Consider the following 19,782-nt stretch of genomic DNA (forward strand, 5'->3'; position numbering starts at 1 on the left):
TTGAAACAGAAAAGAACTAAAATCAAGGACATTTAGAAACATATATATATATATATATATATATATATATATAAATATACATATATATATATATATATACATATATATATTCTATATATATTATTTTTTTAAATAAATTTTAAATAATTTGTAGTTTTATTAGAATTTACAAAATAGAGCTATAAATTTTACTTAAATTATTTAGATCTTTTCTATCATTTATAGTTTTTCGTTCTTATGAGTGTGAACCATTTGTAAAAATTCTCTGTCGTGTATTAGATTCCGTTCCAAGAATTTTTGAATCTTTATAATTGAATTAATTTTTTATATATTTCATGGTTCGTTAACGCAGTTTTATTTTTTTTATTGTTTTGATGACCTTTTAGTCTATTTTATGAATATTTAGAGGTTTGCAACTAACTATGTGATCTATCTTTTCCAAAGTGAAAGAGAAAACTTCTTCTTCTCTTACCAACGTTGTTCATAATATTTCGTGTCAACACTGTAATAAACAATAAATAGGTCAAATAATAGATCTTTATCTAACAGAATCATCTCTTATAAAAGCGATTGTAGATTATATTTTGAAAAATGTGCATTATATGAAAATATCAATTCGGCTGATCATTGGATGATTTTGACGTTGCAAACGTTTCAATAAGTAAAACACATAAAATAAAAGAACCTTCCTAAATATGGCCTACATCGTTTTTGGTTTAGTTAGATCTATGACAGGGTTAATAGGGGTGTTCCTCCATTATATCGTTTCCACATGAGCTTTCATGCTCTTGGCAATAGTGAGGTTCCTTTTAGTGGTTTCCATTTTCTTAAAACCGATTTACCATTCGGTTCTTTTGAAATTCATCAAAATATTTGAATTAGTGACAAGCTAATAATCGACTATTAGAAGTTGTTAACTCTCCCTTCTCCTAGATGGTCAATTGTCAATTACTAGGTTTCGACAACTCAGTTCCTAACCTGCCTCACCACATGTGGTGCTAGTTAAAGCAATTTTAATTTTAATCTTATCTTATATTCGTCAAAACAATGACTTCAAATAATATTTAGGAAAATTTATCCATTTTATTCATTCATTTTAATATTCTGTCCATATTTTGAACATTCTTACGAATAAATCAACTCTACTCTATGTGGAATAAGGATTACTCGTTACTCTCTTCAATTATAGTTCGATATAGTATTTTAACATCTAGGAATCTATCTTCAATTTAAACGTGAGTCATGTTATCAACAGAATTTTCACATATTCATTTTAAAATCCATGTGTTTCATAGATGCAATGGACTCATTTACAATTTTCATCTCATTGTTTCGTTCTATACTCTAGTTTTCCTGATAATGGGAAGAATATTTCCCGAAAGCTTGGAACGTTTCTCGATATTTCGACCTATTGCGATCTTTATCAAAATATGATTTGACACTGATAATATTCATGATTATCATAATCAATAGATCACCTACGACATGAATATCAAATAAAAATATATTCTCAACCACATTAAGTTAAGTTGTTTTATCTTCAAAATAACTAACCACTTTCAATTAAATTATTCATGGTTACATGGAAATTTATAAAATAGAATTATAATGTCATTTATGAAACTATTGTCCTTTTCTAGTATGTAATTTCGAATGGTGTTGTGGGGTCAGGACTCAAAATAAAACTATCCAATTATAATTTTTACTTCAATTGTTTAGTTTTCTTTTTATCATTAATAACTGCTTCGACTCTTTTGCAAGAATTTGTGAAGTTTTATAATTGAATGTATGTGTTTTTTTATATATCATGGTTTGTTAATGAAGTTTTATTATTTTATCGTATAGATGAACTTTTAATCAATTTTTCAAATATTGGAATGTCTGTCCTATGTGAACAACGTCACAGTTATTACAAGGTACTTGATATACAATATAATTTCTTCTGTTTTAAATTTGACATCTAATATTATATTTATTATAATAATTTGCAAGTTGTTGTGAAAGTCCTTCTACATATGATAAACAAAGGTGATCTATACTCTACACTTTGATGTTTACGTTCTGTACTAGATTGATTATAGTATTTATCCTTTTGTTGAATTTGTTTTCCATCTTTTTTCCTAATAATTTCTTATCTTAATGCAGTTTTTGCGACATAGGATGACATGAATTGAAATTAAAATATCTTGAGTTGGTTTTGTGTAAAATTCTGTTTTTATATTATTGTTGATTTTATGTAATGTGACGTCAAGAAAATTGATTAATTTTATCCATTTCATATTTTTTGTTTCAGTTTTTGATTTCCTCAGTGGAATTCCAAGGAGTAGGCAGATTGAGGCCTTGGAATAAACCAAAAAAAGGGGTGATTCGTTGCGTGGAGTATGCAGATTGAGACCACGCAATCGGATCACTTCTTACCAATGAAAGAATAACCACCCTATACCCACTCTTCTCTTGATATCGGCTCCAAAGTGGGAAACGTGCAGAATTTTTAAAATTCCAACGCGGTTCAACCCATCAACCACACCGCACTACTATATATATATACATATATATATATATATATATATATATATATATATATATATATATATATATATATAAATATATATATATTAGTAAAGAAGTCTTTGCCAGCTATGTTATGCGCGGTTTTTTATTGGGAATGCGGCAAGAAAACACCAAAGTGGACTTTTTATATATTTTCGGAATACTTATGTATTCATCGTGAAGGACTGAAATTATGGTTAAATACAATATCAATATAAGAAATATGTATATATGTATAACAATTATAAAATTTTACTTATAATAATTAATTAAGATATTCGGTGATTTTTGATATTGTTGATGCTTGTAAAAATTCAATATTCAAATTGACGTTGATAGAAATATTGATTAATTGAAATATCGATCTAGTTACTATAGGAATTATCATTAATTTTTGATTGGTTAGATTATGAGTGACGTTGAATTTTTATAGGTTACATAAGGATGAGTTCTAGTGAATGATGTTTAATATTGATTGGTAAATTTATGGATAATATTAAATTTCAAAAGTTAGGTTGTTATGAATGTATTAGATTATTCATTGGCTAGAATATGAATGATAATAAATTTTATAGGTTAGGTCGTTTTAAGTGAAGTTAGAATTAATAGATTAGGTGTGGTTGTTAATGGCATTGAATTTTTATAGAATTTGTTTTTTCAAAATCTTAAAGATACGCATAAATTACACTTAGGTTATTTAAATTAGTTTTCTTATTAATGCATTGATCATGCAATATATGTTGTTTCTAAAAATAAACGTTTTTTGTAGTTTTTTTCAGTTGTCAAAACTTTGGCAGACTCATAATTCATATTGTGTCCTTCATAATAGACATGGGTCGCTAATGAACATCTATCAGTATATAATCTGATATCACTCTTGTGAGAAGTTATCCGACTGATCAGTGACCTTTTCTACTGTCCAATGTACTTTTTGTCACAATTTGAACAAGGTATTTCATATATTATAATAGGCAAGTTATTGACTGATGTTTTATTTCTCACTTTTCCAGATTCCAGAAAATTTGGGAGTAACTGATTTTATATATGGTAAATGTTCGTGTCAATGTCAAATGAATTATATAAAATTCGTTTCAAAATATATGGAGGATATAAGTTTTCAAAAAAAATTTTGTGAAGTATTTAATGTTTTTTTATGAAAAATTGGTTCAGAAATTTTTAGTACTATATTTTTCATTGGTTTGATTAAAATAATCAGTGTTACGTGGTAATATGAATGATAATTGATATATCTTCCAGAACTTATTGGATTCCTATACCAGTAAATTGAAATTATAAATTCAGTGTCAAGAAAAGGTTACGATTTTTCAATATTCTCCTTTTCTATAGTAAATTGTATATAGAGGTCGGAACTATTGAAGTAAAATAATAAATTATCAATTTCATTATACGGAAGGGATAACATTATATCATCTACATAATTTTTAATGAAGAATAATTTGAAGGGTAAAACAGATATTACGAAGTCAGAGATATAATCCATCACATAATCTGCTAATATAGGGGATATTGAAGACCCCATTGGTGTTCTAAAAATTTGTTGGTAATTTTTATTATTATAAGAGAAATATGTAATGTTAAAAATAAATGTTATACATTCTAATAGAGTTTCTTTATAAGTTTGCAGTTTTAACTTATATTGCTCCATTTATGTTGTGGGCTGCAAGGCATATATTGAAGTGTACATTACTAAATAGTAAAATTACATCCAATACTAACAATACATAATTCGGTGGTAATATCATATTATTAAAAGTTTTTTTGATTTTGAAGGAGTCTTTTGTTCACATTACACTATCCGTTTTCTTATATCTAAGCTCAAGGTACAGATTTTGTTTTTATATTGACTCCTCGTTTTCCAGTAAGTAAAAGTTCGATTTATTTGTTGCTATGTTCATTAAAATCTCATCAACAATACTTGTGAGCTGTCCCTGTACTTATCACTACTATATTTTGAGAATAGAAAAGGCTGGGGCTGGATATTAACCTCGCCTGGTGCAGATATGCGTGCACATGCCTAAAAGCAAGGCTCAGACGTTCTGTCATACGTATTACTGTTTCTGAAGAAATGTGCTAGAACACTACCCTTTTTATATTTGAGGAAGACAACGATGCAACCATGAAGATCTACCAATAACTGGAATACCTGCCTACAGAAGTAGGAGATAACAAACCAGTAATATTAGAAGACTTACCTATTGAGAAGATTATCACAATGATTATTATATAAAAGACTCCTTTAAAATCAAAGAAACTTCTAACAATATGATATTACCACCGATTTATGTATTGTTAGGATTGAATGTAATATCTCTATTTAGTAATGTACACTTAAATATATGCCTTACAGCTCTATAACATAAATGGAGCGATATAAGTAAAAATTGCAAACTTAATGAATAAACTCTATTAGAATTTATAACATTTATTTTTAACAATACATATTTCTCTTATAATAATAAAACTTACGAACAAATTTTTGGAACACCAATGGGGTCTCCAGTATCCCCTATATTAGCTGATTATGTGGTTTATATCTTGGGCTTTGTAATATCTGTTTTACCCTTTTCAAATTATTCTTCATTAAAAATTATGTAGATGATATAATGTTATACCTTCCGTATAATGAAATTGATAATTTATTACTTTACTTCAATAGTTTCGATCCCTATATACAATTTACTATAGAAAAGGAGAATACTGAAAAATCGTTACCTTTTCTTGATACTAAATTTATAAAAAACGAAGACAATGAAATTTTAATTAACTGGTATAGGAAACCAATAAATTCTGGAAGATATATCAATTATCATTCATATCACCCACGCAACACTGATTAATTTAATCAAACAGATGCAACATAGAGTTCCCTAAATTTCTGATCCAATTTTTCATGAAAAAAACATTAAAATACTTTACAAACTTTTTTATGAAAACTTATATCCTCCATATCTTTTAAAACGAATTTTGTATAATTCATTTGACATTGACACGAACATTGAATCATCATTTTCAAACGTCATTTCTAAAATTTCTATTCCATATATTTATACACCTTTAACATATATATAATCGATTACTCCTAAACTTTCTGGAATCTTAAAACAACAGAATAGTAAGGTAGCATATAGTCAAACACACAATCAAGTTTTACTAAAGAGAAGGATAAAACACCAATCAATAAATTGCCTAACATAATATATGAAATACCTTGTTCAAATTGTGACAAAAAGTACATTGGTCAGTAGAAAAGGTCACTGATCAGTCGGATAACTTCTCACAAGAATGATAACATATTATATCACAACATGATTCAATTCGAATGTTGAATTTTGAATTCTATGAGTTTTTATAAGCTTTAATAATATTAAATATCACCGGAAATCATAATTAATTATTTCCCAGACGATGAATACATAAGTTTTCGAAAGCTCGGAAAATAAAAATATATTGAAGTTAGTACACTTTGGTGTTTTCCACGTTCCCAATAAAAAGCTACTAAATATAGCTTATACTAAATTCATATATATATATATATATATATATATATATATATATATATATATATATATATATATATATAATTTATTCACCTATATTTTTTGATAATGCCTTATGGGATTGGAAAGATAATATTTGAAGAAATAGTTTAGAGAAGTGCTCTGTTTAATATTTAGTGATAGTAAAGTGATTGAGTACGCATTCGTGAACAAAGTCATATGATGTATTAATACTGTTTATAATTAATTCTTTCGTATTAGAAACTGAGGCTTCTCGAAATTAGTCATTGAAAATTTAGTTTTATGTTTATATTCCCTAATATGATTCACATACCTATCTCGATATTTATTACAAAATTCAGATAAAATACAAATAATCAATCTAAAACTGTCTCGGCTGTCCATGTTGAAATCTCACTTCCCTCCGGAAAATCGCTCATGTCGATCCTTAATCTGTCTTTGTTATGTGTTTATAGCTTAAAAATAATCAAATTTTTTCGTTACTTTAGAATTTGTCAGTTTTATATAGCGAGTGACACATATAGGACAAGACCCATAGTTGGGGTATTAAAGGACTTTTCCTATGAATTTTTACCGCTTTATTTTTCAACATACAATACCATGCATTTTTAATAATGAAGATGAATTTTTAAAATGATAGTTGAGTGATTTTTATTTGAAATATGTTGAAAAGGATATATATGATGATACCTTATTATCTCATTATTATTATAGCAACAAGTCTTGGCAGCCGAGGTAATGACTTCATTCTAAGCACAATCCCAACGTGTTTAAAGTGGAAGATATATAAGTAATAATTGTATTGTATAGATAATATATGGACCTAAAACTGACACTACTTCAAAAATTGGCTGATATGCTGAGAATAACACAAAAACTATGCGGCGTGTAATGAGAACCTATCTGAAGATTTAGGGCTTCAATTTGGAAAAGGAAAACCTCCGACAGACAACCAGAAAATAGTAGCTGAAAATTATATTAAAAAACTCAATATATGAATGTCTCCAATAAATCGAGGAAGAACTATGTCAAGCAAAAATATGACAAATCTCAATTGAAATTATGGACGCCATTGATCATTCCCTGGTTACTGTTGTTAATCACCGATACTTGTGACAAACGTTCAGGTAGTATCTTAATTCCTTTATTGGACAACTTTCATGATTTTAATTTAAAAAATTCAATCGAGACATTTATAAGACACACTTTATTATTGAAATATTTTCCAAAAATAGAATGTCGTAAGGATCGAAATGAATTATAATCGGAACGGGAAATATTTTGAAGAATATGCCCGATTAATAAGAATATCCAATTAATAAGAATTATTATTTTTCTGTCAAAGCTCGTCCTAATATTTCAAGATGTGTTCTATACACTTGTTCGTTTGGTTAGTTAGTTCTATCAAACAGACAACATAATTTTATGGGCAAGCATGTCATGATTTTTTATGGTTCTTAGACAGAATAGTTGGACAAAACTGAAGCATAAATAGATAAATTTAATTTATTTTTATATTCTATATTTTATATCGCTGGTAACAATTTCATCTATAAACGGTAATAGGTTTTGACAAGAAAGGAGCGAAATACAAATTCTGAGTCTCTAATTGCTTGTGTTTTCAGTTAATTCATGTGGAATCCATTTCCCAAATTTTTTATTTTCATTAAGTGACTGACCGCAATTTATTGTGAACATTTTCAAGCTGTTGCTAGCTCCCGTTGCATTATTAAACCGAAAATTGGAAAACATATGAATAGATCTCTTATAATTCTTAATAAATTACACAAGCTCCACAAATTAGACATCATTTGGTACTGAAATATGAGTATAAAGAAAATACATATTTCACAGGATGAAGTGACCAGAAAGAAAAAAAGAGATCTTATGGTGGCTAATATGGAAAATGTGAAAGAACATTTAAGCGAAAACCAATAATATTCTATGAGGAAGCGATAAAGAGAGGAAGGCATGAGAATAGAAATGTTCATGTAATAAATATAAACAATGAATCTCGAAATCAACGAAAATGTAATGCTGAATCAAGAAGGTGTGATTTATTTGTGTAGGATGCCTAAGACCAATATGTGATGCAAAGATGAGAAAAAAATAGTGTGGCGGTTTCCTGCAAAAGCAAGAAAATAATATGAATTTCATAGCTTTGGATATCAAGGATGTATTATGGGAAAATTACTAGCAAAATACCTAGCAGGTTTGTGCTAGGTCTGTGAAGAATTTGGGAGTATTCAGGAAAATGATTAAATATTCAAAAGAAATTGGAAGGTTGTAGGGTACTTCCATCAATATATCGAAAAGTTCGAACTCCTATCGGATATAGAAATGATAATAGTAGAAGATGAGAGGGAACTGACAAAAATAGATTAGATATTAGAAATTGATAATCGAGAGGTAGAAATACCTATTATAGATTACATCTAAGTTTGTTATAGGATTATTCATACAATTAGTCTTTGGAATAGCGGCTCCAACAAATCAAGCAATCCGAAAGTATTCTAAATTGAATATTACTTTCTCGTAGTATTATTAGGCATATTGAGTATTATTATTAACATTCAAGTATGTATTGGGTATATATAAATATGGAGAAAACTACATTAACCTACTTTAAAGTAACACATGAAATAATGTTCAAATAAAAATCGATTTTTATTTAACTGATATTATACGCATAGAGAAATATTTAATAATTCTATATTTATTCGAATATCAATATAGAGGAATACAATAGGGAATGGAAATTTATGGCTCGTAAATCCTCGTATTTTTGTATGAATCGATTCGTAGAGAATTGAACTAATTTAGATGTTATCTGTAGCGTGTGGATAAAAAAAAGTTAGTCAAACCGTCATTTAGATGTAATTGACATTTTAATCTTATTTTCTGTATCAAAGTAATTATTACAATTTGTGCAATCAGTTGTTAATAATGAGTGAACGAAGTATGAATATTATCATTATATTATATAACGAAGGCAATTTGAACTAAATACGAAGGACATAGAATCGATACAGTTCAACCAATTTTTTAACACGTTAGTATTAGCTGTTATGTATCTATGTAATAGAATTTTGAATATGATTTTCACATACTTCATAAAGTCAAATTACATCATATTTTGCACGTTTATTGGGCATTGATGACATTACAGTAATTTGATGAACTCCTATAATTGTCGTTGTCATTGTTAAGATCACCAGGCCAGCATGTATGAAATCTTTTGCCTCAATATTCAAATGATCAGGTAAATTCAAAATTTCGCATATAAAGATACATTGTACGGAGGAATAAACTTCCATTGTATATTATATTGACTGGTAGAATTGACAATAGAGGCCTGATTGTTAAATAAAAATTTACTAAGATCTTTCAATAAGTTGTTAGTGCCGTGAAATGTAGTTCCGTTATCGGAATATATTATTTTGGGAACACTTCGTCTAGATACAAAGCGTTTTAAGCATGCTAAGAAATTGTTGGAAGTTAAATCAGTTACTATTTCGCAATGTACTGCCTTAGTGCAAAAACAAACGAAAATAGCCAAATAACATTTATTAAGTTTAGCTCCTTTACCTGGTTTGTTCAAAATATAGAATGGGCCGGCATAATCAACTCCGGTCACTTCAAATGGAAGCGTAGGCCTAATTCTTTCATTCGGTAGGTTTGACATTGGACAGGAAAATGGAATAGGATTGAACTTGAAACAATTCACGCAATTTCTCACTGTTTGTTTGGCTAATATAGAACCACCAACAGGCCAGTAGAATTGTCGAACCGAACTTAATAGTAGTTGTGGTCCTGGGTGTAACAATTGACTATGTTTATGATTAAAAATTAGCTTGGTAAAATTGTGTTTACTTGAGAGTAAGATTGGATGTTTGATGTTAAATGGTAAGTAAGTATTTTTTAATCGTCCCCCAACTCTGATGATTCCTTTCTCATCAATAAAGAGCGCTAATGAAGCAAATTTATGTTTAGCATCTAATTGCTTGTTTTTACGAAGTAATTCTAGCTCCTCGGAAAATGATTCCATTTGAGATAATTTAATTAAAATAGTATTGGTGTTTTCCAATTCTTCAACTGATAATGGGCCAATAACTTTGGTATCAGATTTTCGTGCATTATTGATAAAACGCATACAATATGCTGTGACTCTTTTTAATCGTTGTAAACAAGAGAATTTTGTAAATAAATCACAAATTTTTGTATGTTGTGATATGACCAAAATAGTTTTAGATTTTCTTAGTTCTGGGAGATCGTGTTTAGAAATTGAAAAATTAGTAATTGGCCAATCTGATGATTGTAACAATAAAAATTGAGGTCCTTTCCACCAAATTGCACTTGACATCAGCATTTTAGGCATTATACCTCGAGATGCTAAATCTGCAGGGTTTTCCTTAGTACTAACATACCTCCAATTTTCAATGTTCGTGAGAGATTGTATTTTATTGGGTTCCGTGTTAATCCAACATAGGGCGTCTTGAGAATCGGATATTTTTTAAATTGAGGGCATTGACCACAGTATTTACTAGTTGTGCTCCTAGAAGACAAGCACACAATTCAAGTTTTGGAATTGTTATTGTCTTCAGTGGCGACACTTTGGTTTTGGCACATAGTAATTGAACGTTATAATTTCCGCTATCGTCAACACTACGTAAGTATATGCAACATGAATATGCATCTCTCGATGCATCGCAGAAGCAATGGACATCTGTAAGTACATAGTTTAAATAAATAGCATTTCTAGGAATAGATAATTGATTTAAACTGCCAAGTTCATTCTGAAATCGATACCAAGTTTGTTCTATATCTTGTGGAATAGGCTCATCCCATCTAATATGTAGGGACCATAATTTCTGTATTATTAATTTTGCAATAACTATTGAAGGGCTCAATAACCCTAGAGGATCGTAAATTTGAGCAATAATTGAAAGAATGTGACGTTTAGTAATTGTGTTTCGATGGGTAAATTGTTTAATTGTATATTTTAGAATGTCATTTTTATTGTCCCATTGGATTCCCAAAGTTTTACAACTTTCTTTATCACCTATATCTAAAATTGCATTTGAGATATTGTTATCTTTGAAGCTACAAACTACTTGAAAATTATTAGAAATCCACTTTCTTAAAATGAAATTAGCGGATGATAAGACATCATATACATATGTCTTTGCATAATTTTTGTAATTCTATTAAATCGTTAGAACCGGTCAACAAATCGTCCACGTACATGTCCTTTAGTATTGTTTCACAGGCTTTGGGGTATTGATTCATATTGTGTTCCGCTAGCGTCTTAATACATTTGATAGCCAGATATGGAGCTGATCGAGTTCCATATGTAACTGTATTCAAGTGATAAGTGCAAAAGTTTCAGGTTATCACGCCATAGTATCTGTTGTAAAGGCTATGCTCTCGATCTATGAGAATTTGACGATACATTTTTGATATGTCAGCGGAAACCACGAATTTATATGTTCTGAATCGTAAAAGAATGTTTATAATGTCATTCTGAACTTTAGGGCCGATATATTGTAGATCGTTAAGCGACCACCCTGTAGACGTCTTACAGCTTCCATCAAAAACTACGCGTAAACGAGTTGTCGTACTCATTTCTTTTAAAATACCATGATGTGGTAAAAATTATTTAATTCCATCGGGTTCAATAGTTAATTTAGTCATATGACCTAAAGTTTCATATTCTTGAATAAAATCGGTGTATAATTGTTTGAATTGAACATCCGCGAACCGTTTTTCTAATGTCTTAAATCTTCTAATTGCTTCGGGTTTAGACCTGCCCAATAGTTCTGGGGATTGTTTTAACGGGAATTTTACTACAAACTGACCGTTTTCTATGCGGAAAGTATTTTCGTTAAATAAAGACTCACACACAATATCGCCTTGAGATAAAAATTGATTACTACCTTTTATTTCTTCAATTTCCCAGAATTTTTTAACTGGTCATCTTCGAGAATATGACTTGAAAGGTCATGATTGTTTTATTATTATCAATTGGAAGCGCACCTGTTACTATCCATCCAAATATAGTGTTAACTAACATATTATTTCCCAATTTTATTTTTTCGTTTAATAACAAATCCCAAAATATATTGGCGCCCAACAATAAATCGACTTCTTGTGGACATCCAAAACTGGGATCAGATAATTGAACATGTTCCGGTATCTTTAATGTACTAGGATTAAAATAAGCAAATGGAATATTACCAGTTATTACAGGGACGACTAAACATGAAATTGTATATTCATGATCATTAACGCAAGAATAAAGAGAAATAGAACATTTTTTATTTATATAAGATACAGATTCACCTTTTCCAGAAATTGAGACATTGGTAGGTAACAATGGTATATTTAGTAAACTACATAGCCTTTCAGTTATTATATTGGATTGAGCTCCACAATCCAGCAGTGCTCTTATTTGATGAAAATTGCCTTGGTTGTCTTTAATTTGACATGAGACGGTAGATAACAGTGAATTGGCGAAAGTTTCCGCTTTTAAAATCGTGTTTGAATTATTGTGGTTTACAACTACATTCATCGAAGTTGTTGGTTCATTAGAAGGATTATTTGCCGGGGGTACTACATTATATTGTTTGTGAAGCAGTGTATTGTGCTTCCTTTTGCATATTGTACATTTGCCGGGTTTACAATTTTGTTTATCATGACCTGCAAGTAAACAATTTTCGCATAAGTGCAAATTTTTAATTTTATGAATTCTTGTATCAACATTTAAAGCTAAAAACTGAGGACACTTATAAATTGTATGAGCTTGTATACAATAATTACAGGACAATGATTTATTTGTTGATAAAAGCATATGTACTGGATTGTTCTTAATCTTACTTAAATTGCCTATGGATTTAGTTGATTGTTGAGAGTCGTCGAAACATTGTAAAATGTCAGATTTGTCTTTCAAGAAATTCATAAATTCGTCCAAAGTTGGTAATTCAGAATGATATTTCATTTCTTTCCAGTCACGAATCGTATTTTTGTCCAATTTATTGGACACAATATAAATAATAAAGGAGTCGTATAAAATATCTTTAGTTAACTCTAAGCCTTCTAGCGATGTTAAATGTTTAGAAATTTCATCTAATAACTTACGGAATTGTATATAATTTTCTCTAACAATATTTTGCACACTTAGAATAGACTTGAAATGGCTATCGATTAAGAATTGTTTTTTATCAAATCTTTCACCTAAAAGGTTCCAAGCTCTTTCAAATGGTTTGTCTGTACTGTCTAAACCTTCAATAAATCGAGAAGCGTACCCTTCTAGAGACGCCTTTAAAAACTGAAATTTCTGATTCTCATTCAAATTTGTATTGTCGCATATGATAGTTTTAAAATTGGTTTTAAATTGAAGCCAATGATGAAACTCTCCATCAAAGCTAGGTAATTTTAACTTTTTAACTTTAATTTAAACATTCCGAAGAGGATCAAAATTATTCGACGAAATGTTGTTAACTGAATTTGAATTTTGTTCAACGCTTGTATCTAGACGTGGTTGTAAAGTTTGTATAAATTGTTTCAAAAAATCAAAAGCAGCATAATATCTATCTTGAAATGTATCGCGTTCATTGAATTGTTCATCTAAGTCATCCTCTTTACATTCAGACTCTATAATCATGAATTTTTCTAATAATGTAGGGTTTTGTTTAATTGTACCTCTTTTACGGTATAAAATTGTGAGGTCAATATTCTCTATTGGGGGCATTATTGCAGTTTAAATTGTAATTTATTATCAAAAAATAACCTACGACAGAAAATTGCACCTTAATTGTGATGAAATAGCTACTTCAATTGCTTAACATTGATTGTACCTTCTTACTAGGCTTAAAATTGTAAGTAAAGTAGCAATTTGTATCTTTTAAAATAATTGCATGTGATTTTTATAAATCAAACTAATGAAATTGTATTATAAATTGCCTAGACTGAATAGAAAATAAATTGTATTATTATAAACTGTTCAATTGAAAATTGTAAGAAAAATACGTCGCATATCTTGTTGCGATGTAAAATACCGCTAAAATTGTCTTAACACGTTTAAATTGTAATTTTTATTGAAATAATTGAATCAATTTTCAATAGTTTATTGAAGAGTTTCGACCATCTTCTGATTAAGTAGAACAAATGATCCTAAGATAAAGGAAAAAATAGAATAAAATAGGAATTGTATGGAAAAAGTACCTGAATTGCAGTCGTTCAGTCAGTTAGTCACTATCGCTTGTTACTTCGCTCGATATTTTTCTTCGCCTCTTCTCTGGGCCACTGGACACACTCGATTGTTGTTAAATTCCAGATAGTTTTTACACTGTTTAGATATTTTTCTGTCTTATATTTATCTGGATCGAAGACCAAAATGTTTAAAATTCTTTGCTGGTTCAAATAAACTAATTGTTGATGTGTGGACTGTATTATTTATTAATAATATTAAAACATGTGTTAGTTGGGTTTTAATGGCGATATAACAACAACACATTTCTAATTAATACAAAAAAATAGAAAAAACTTTATGTTGGGCGGCGTTGCCACGTTTTCGACTTATTTTAACATAATAAAAAATTATTTTAAAGATTAATTTTAACACCATTTAAAAATATTCTTGAAGAAAGATTTACCATTGGTTCAACATTAAGCTTTATTTGAACGTCTACTTCCTCAAAACAATCAGTTTTTCCTTCGAATCATTCTAATTGGAGCCATGCAGCGATTCATATTGAACGTTTTGCCTTTTTCACGGCAGTCGTTACAAAAATAACATAAGCTTTAAAAAATAAATATTTGTCAATATTCTTTTGTGGTTTAACTGCTTTCTGCGGGTTTGAACTACAGTTGTCACATAGGTGCTCGCCGTATATTTTTTCCATCGTAACATATCGACGAAAGAATTTTTTTTATTTAGCCCTTGCTATTCTTGTTGAATCATTTTATACTTCCTTAACTGTGATTGAACAAATCTTTTTGGCGTTCTTCTTTATATCCTTATTATTAACCTATTTTGTTTGCCATTTCACAAAATTTCTCCATCCTTTTTAAGATTCCAGTCAGAGACAATTTCTTTCTTTATGAAAACTACGTTCGGCTTTTCAAAAAGTGATCTTGAATCAAACCAGATTAGCATAAAATGTATCCGGATATTAAATTCGTAGTTGCCGCACAAATACTCAGACTTTGTAATTTCAATAACTATTAATAAGAACGTTTGATTATTTTTAACTGGAGTAGTAACTGATTTCTATTGGATTTCAAGGAAGAATATAATTAACCAAATTGGATATTTTGTGGCTATTTGAATAATAATATAACTGAAATTTTTCGTTCTTCTTTCTATGTTAATTTTTGCAGCAAATCTTTTAAATGTTGATCCAGTTAACCTGGCTCGGAAATCAAAAAGTCACTCCAATTGTACTATATATTTTAGTCTCATGAACTCGAATTTGGGGTTGTGAAATTTTACGGACAAGTTGTAACAATTGAGAAAACTACCAAATTTTTCGTTTTTCGCATTTGTTTGAAAAATTTCAAGAAAAAGTTATGGATCGTCTATTTTTTCAACGAAATATGTTGTAATACTTGCGTTTTCGTCAAATTGGAAAAGATAAATTTAAAATATTTGATTATTCAATCAATAGATGAAGATATATGATTATGAGCACAGAATTGATACTTTTCTCAGAATACAACGGTTATTAATCATTTTGAATTGGGTTGATAACTTATAATTATAGAAATCTGAAATAAATCAAGTCTAAATAATGGATTATAAGGAAATAAATTCAGATAGTAAGTAATAGTAATATAATAGTAATAGTAAATAAGTAATACCAGAATATCATTTCAAGTTCTGTTAATTATTCAAGCAGTTCTATTAAAATAATTATCAGCGAAATCATAAACATCAATATCTTCATTATTGTCTATTATGGTAGTTTCGGTTTCATCAGCATTTTTTGTACAAGCTACATTAGTTTTAGTAGCATTTTTATTATAACTGCGGACGTCATCATCGAAATCAACTCGAGATTTGCTAAAATCTCGTAGAAAGTTACATCTTTTTTTTTTTAAAACGACTTCCTCACACTTCCTAAGCAATTTGCTGGGAAACATTCACCACCTCTGCGGAGTCCTGCTCAGCAGAGGGGCTCGGACGGTTGGAGTGTCCTTCTAGTCGTCTACGGCCCCTTTTGTCACTTATGGCATCGTTCCTGGAACATACTTCATGAGTGACGGGCTATCAGTGGTTTCCTTTTACCCTACGTCTCCCTTCCCCTCTCGGGATTAGGAGTTCGGGTTCCTTTCTCTCTGCTGTCTTTGTCTTTCATCTTTTTCCTTGTTGCTGAGAATACTCTTAGCCATGTTCTGCACCGATTTCCAGTTCTCTGAGCTATCAAGCATCTTCTCTACAATGTTGTCTGGAGTGAGCTCGCATTCCAGCTGTCTGCAAGTTCTGTCTCTGACCTCTCTCCACTTGTAGCATACGAAGATGGTATGTTCGGCAGTGTCTACGGCGGCACAGTATATACATCTATCCGTGGTGTCTTTTCTGAACCCTTTGGCATAACATCGAAAGACGCCATGTCCTGTTAGGACCTGTGTCAGGTAGTAGTCTACTTGGCAGTGCTCGCACTTAACCCACGGCATGTCTGGTATTAACCTTTTGGTCCATTGGGCCTTTACTGTCTCACCTTCCCATCTAGTTTGCCATGTTGTGAGGGAACTTTCTCTAGCTTCGTTGCTATTCTGTAGCGATTTGTACTTGGATGTTCTTTCCTGGGCTAAGAGATCAATGGGCACCGTAGCCGTAATTACTTGGAGTGCTACCCCAGACACAGTTCGGAAGGCGGAGGCTACACGCAGCAGCATGTCTCTTTGTGCTCTATTGACCGTAGTATAGTGCTTTTTTCTCATAAGCGCTTTTTGCCATATTGGGGCTCCATATAGGACAATATTTTGCATAGCACTACACAACACTGCTCTTTTGCTTTGCCTAGGACCTCCTACGTTTGGCATAATCCGAGCAAGTTTGGACACCCTTTCTATTGCTTTCTTTGTTACTGTTTCTACATGTTTGCCAAAATTTCTACTTTCGTCAATGGTTATACCTAGGTATCTTAGGTTCTTTGCTGGCTTTATATTGACTCCGTCTACGCTGAAGCTTATTTGCTCCCTCTTTTGTTTACCCTTTAGTAGGATTGCCTCAGTTTTGTGGGGGGCAAGAGCAAGCTTGTTGTCTCTCATCCAGGTATTTATTTTTTCCAGGCACATGTTGGTGTTTGTAACAAATGTCTGTTGGCTTTCTGCTCCGACTATCAGCGCCAGATCGTCAGCAAATGCTATTGTTACAGCATTACGAGTTAGTTCTAAGCTCAGCACGCCGTCATATAGCACATTCCACAGCAGTGGACCCAGGACGGAACCCTGGGGAACACCTGACGTAATATCCACCTCCCTATTCTTTTCTAATTGCAGCTTTCTGTTTCTTAAATAGTTAGAGACAAGGTTTATTAGATATGTCGATATTTTCCTTTTTTGTAGCTCTTTGATAATCAGGTTGTGGCATGCAGTGTTAAAAGCATTCTTAACGTCAATTGTGACAAGGGTGCAGAATCTACTTTTGAACTCCGTTACAGTATTCAGTGCAGCTTCTACAGCCTGGATCGTGGATTTCCCTTTTTGAAACCCATACTGACACATGTGCAACCCTCCTCTGTCTTTAAGCTCATCTTGTAGTCTTTCCCGTATGAACGCTTCTAGTAACTTGCTCAATGAATTTAACAGATAGAGTGGTCTGTGGGAACTAGGTAACTCAGCTGACTTTCCTGGTTTTAGTATTAAAACCATCTTTGCAACTTTCCATTCATTTGGAAATTCCTGTTTTTGGAGTAGTTTGTTCATCATGCCTAATAATCAGTCTGGGGCACAATCTGCTACTATTTTGATAGCCTTAGGGGGAATTTGGTCAATTCCAGGTGATTTTCCACATTTGATACCTTGGGCTACCTTCCTTAGCTCTTCTGCTGTGAAGGGTGGGGCTGGAGCTTCCTTTTCAGGGTATCTCCACTTTTCATTTCCGGGTGGAAACAGTACGGCCACGATTTCGGATTTCTTTTCGATGTCAAGCTCATAGGGTTTCAGAGTATTAAGCTTTATCAAGTTCTTTGCATATGTCGTTCCAGTGTTTCTTCTTTGATAATTAGGCAGCAGAGTTCCCTTCTATTGGTCTTGTACGCCTCTTTCATTGCTTCAATATCGTCTCGGTTTGGGTTGTTTCTTCTCGCCGCACGTTGTTGTACCCTTCTTAATCTGTTGCATAGTGACTGTTTTTCAGCAATGTTTTCATTCCACCAATACGGTGTTTCAGTCTTTGGAATTCGATTTTGCGTGCTGTTCTTGCTTGCCATCTGTATCAGCTTGGTTCTTGTTTCATGACTCACTTCATCTGGAGTAATGGTAAGCAAATCTATGCAGGCTTTAAAGGCGGTCCAATCAATAAGGGGCCTTATTAAAGTTGTTTTGGTCTTCGCTCTATTTACTTTAATTTCGAATGCGATATATCTGTGCTCTGTCAGTGTTTCGGTATCAAGTATCTCCCAGTTGGTTACTCTTTGAGATACACGATTGGTTGCTATGGTGACATCAATAAAGGACTCACTATCTCCTCGGATAAATGTGGGCTCATTTCCAGTATTCAGGACCACCAAATCGAGAGCGTTGATCCATTCCGCCCAGTATTGACCCTTTTCATCGGTTACAGGTGATCCCCACATTGGGGACTTGGCATTTAGGTCTCCCAGAATAATGGCATCACTGTTGTTCGTTATGTGCTCCTCTATATCATGTCCACCTCAGTTTTGTAGTCTTCTAATCTGATGTTTGGGGATATATAGCAACATATCAGCTCAAGATCTTTGAGTTTGATAATTACGTGACCATCTCCGGCTACGTGGTTTATTACGCCAAGCTTTTTATTCAGAAGTAGGACCCCCACATTATGCCTGCTGTCCTTGATCCAGTTTGCTTCTTTAGTTCTTCTTTTGTTCGGTTCCCCAGTTACCAAAATATCAATACCTTGCTGAACTGCGGTGGCATACGCCATGTCTTGAGCTGCATAGGCACGTCCAACGTTGGCTTGAAGTATTTTAATATTGAACACTAAAGTTTTGACTTCCTGCAGTGCTGAGCCTGCGTCGGTGTCACTAATTGCTTTTGATTTTTCTTTTACAAGCTTAAGGTAGTAAGGGCAAGCAGTCTGATCAGCTCTCTGACCGTCTTTTTTACATGTTAGGCAATAGCTTTTGTTAGGGCAGTCTCTGGCCTTGCGGTTATCCTTGCCGCATTTAAGGCACATCTTCGAGTTATCGGTTCCTTTGCATTCATTGGTGCGGTGGCCAAACTCCAAACATTTGAAACACCTGGTGATTTTGACCCTTGCTCGGACCTGGCACGGTGCCCACCCTATTCTCATGGTATCCATTTTGAGTAATTCGCTGGCCACTTTTCTTTTGACCACAAGTGTTGCAGTTTGGTTTCCCCTCTGGTTTGGTCTGCAAGAGAGCACTCGGACGTCATCTTCTTTTGCGTTTGCTACGCTTTTCCTGACATCTTGCTCTATCTGTTTTGCGTTCATATCTCCGTCTATGTCCGCGATATGAATAAT

At 31.8% G+C, this 19,782-nt stretch overlaps 2 protein-coding genes across 2 annotated transcripts in view; one reads left to right on the forward strand and one right to left on the reverse strand.

The window, feature by feature from the left end:
* The window catches only part of LOC130450717 (metabotropic glutamate receptor), a 566,010-nt gene that overhangs the window by 74,945 nt on the left and 471,283 nt on the right, over window positions 1-19,782 (forward strand). The window lies entirely within an intron of this gene.
* LOC130451046 (uncharacterized) lies at window positions 9,358-10,467 on the reverse strand. The gene has a single exon (XM_056789843.1). The coding sequence runs from the start codon at window positions 10,465-10,467 to the stop codon at window positions 9,358-9,360; it is 1,110 nt and encodes a 369-aa protein (XP_056645821.1).

The sequence above is a fragment of the Diorhabda sublineata genome, chromosome X (assembly GCF_026230105.1).
Source record: "Diorhabda sublineata isolate icDioSubl1.1 chromosome X, icDioSubl1.1, whole genome shotgun sequence".
NCBI lineage: Eukaryota > Metazoa > Arthropoda > Insecta > Coleoptera > Chrysomelidae > Diorhabda > Diorhabda sublineata.

Bases quoted from the DNA above. Each gene is read 5' to 3' on its own strand.
- LOC130451046 (XM_056789843.1), bottom strand. From the start codon at position 10,467: ATGCCTAAAATGCTGATGTCAAGTGCAATTTGGTGGAAAGGACCTCAA.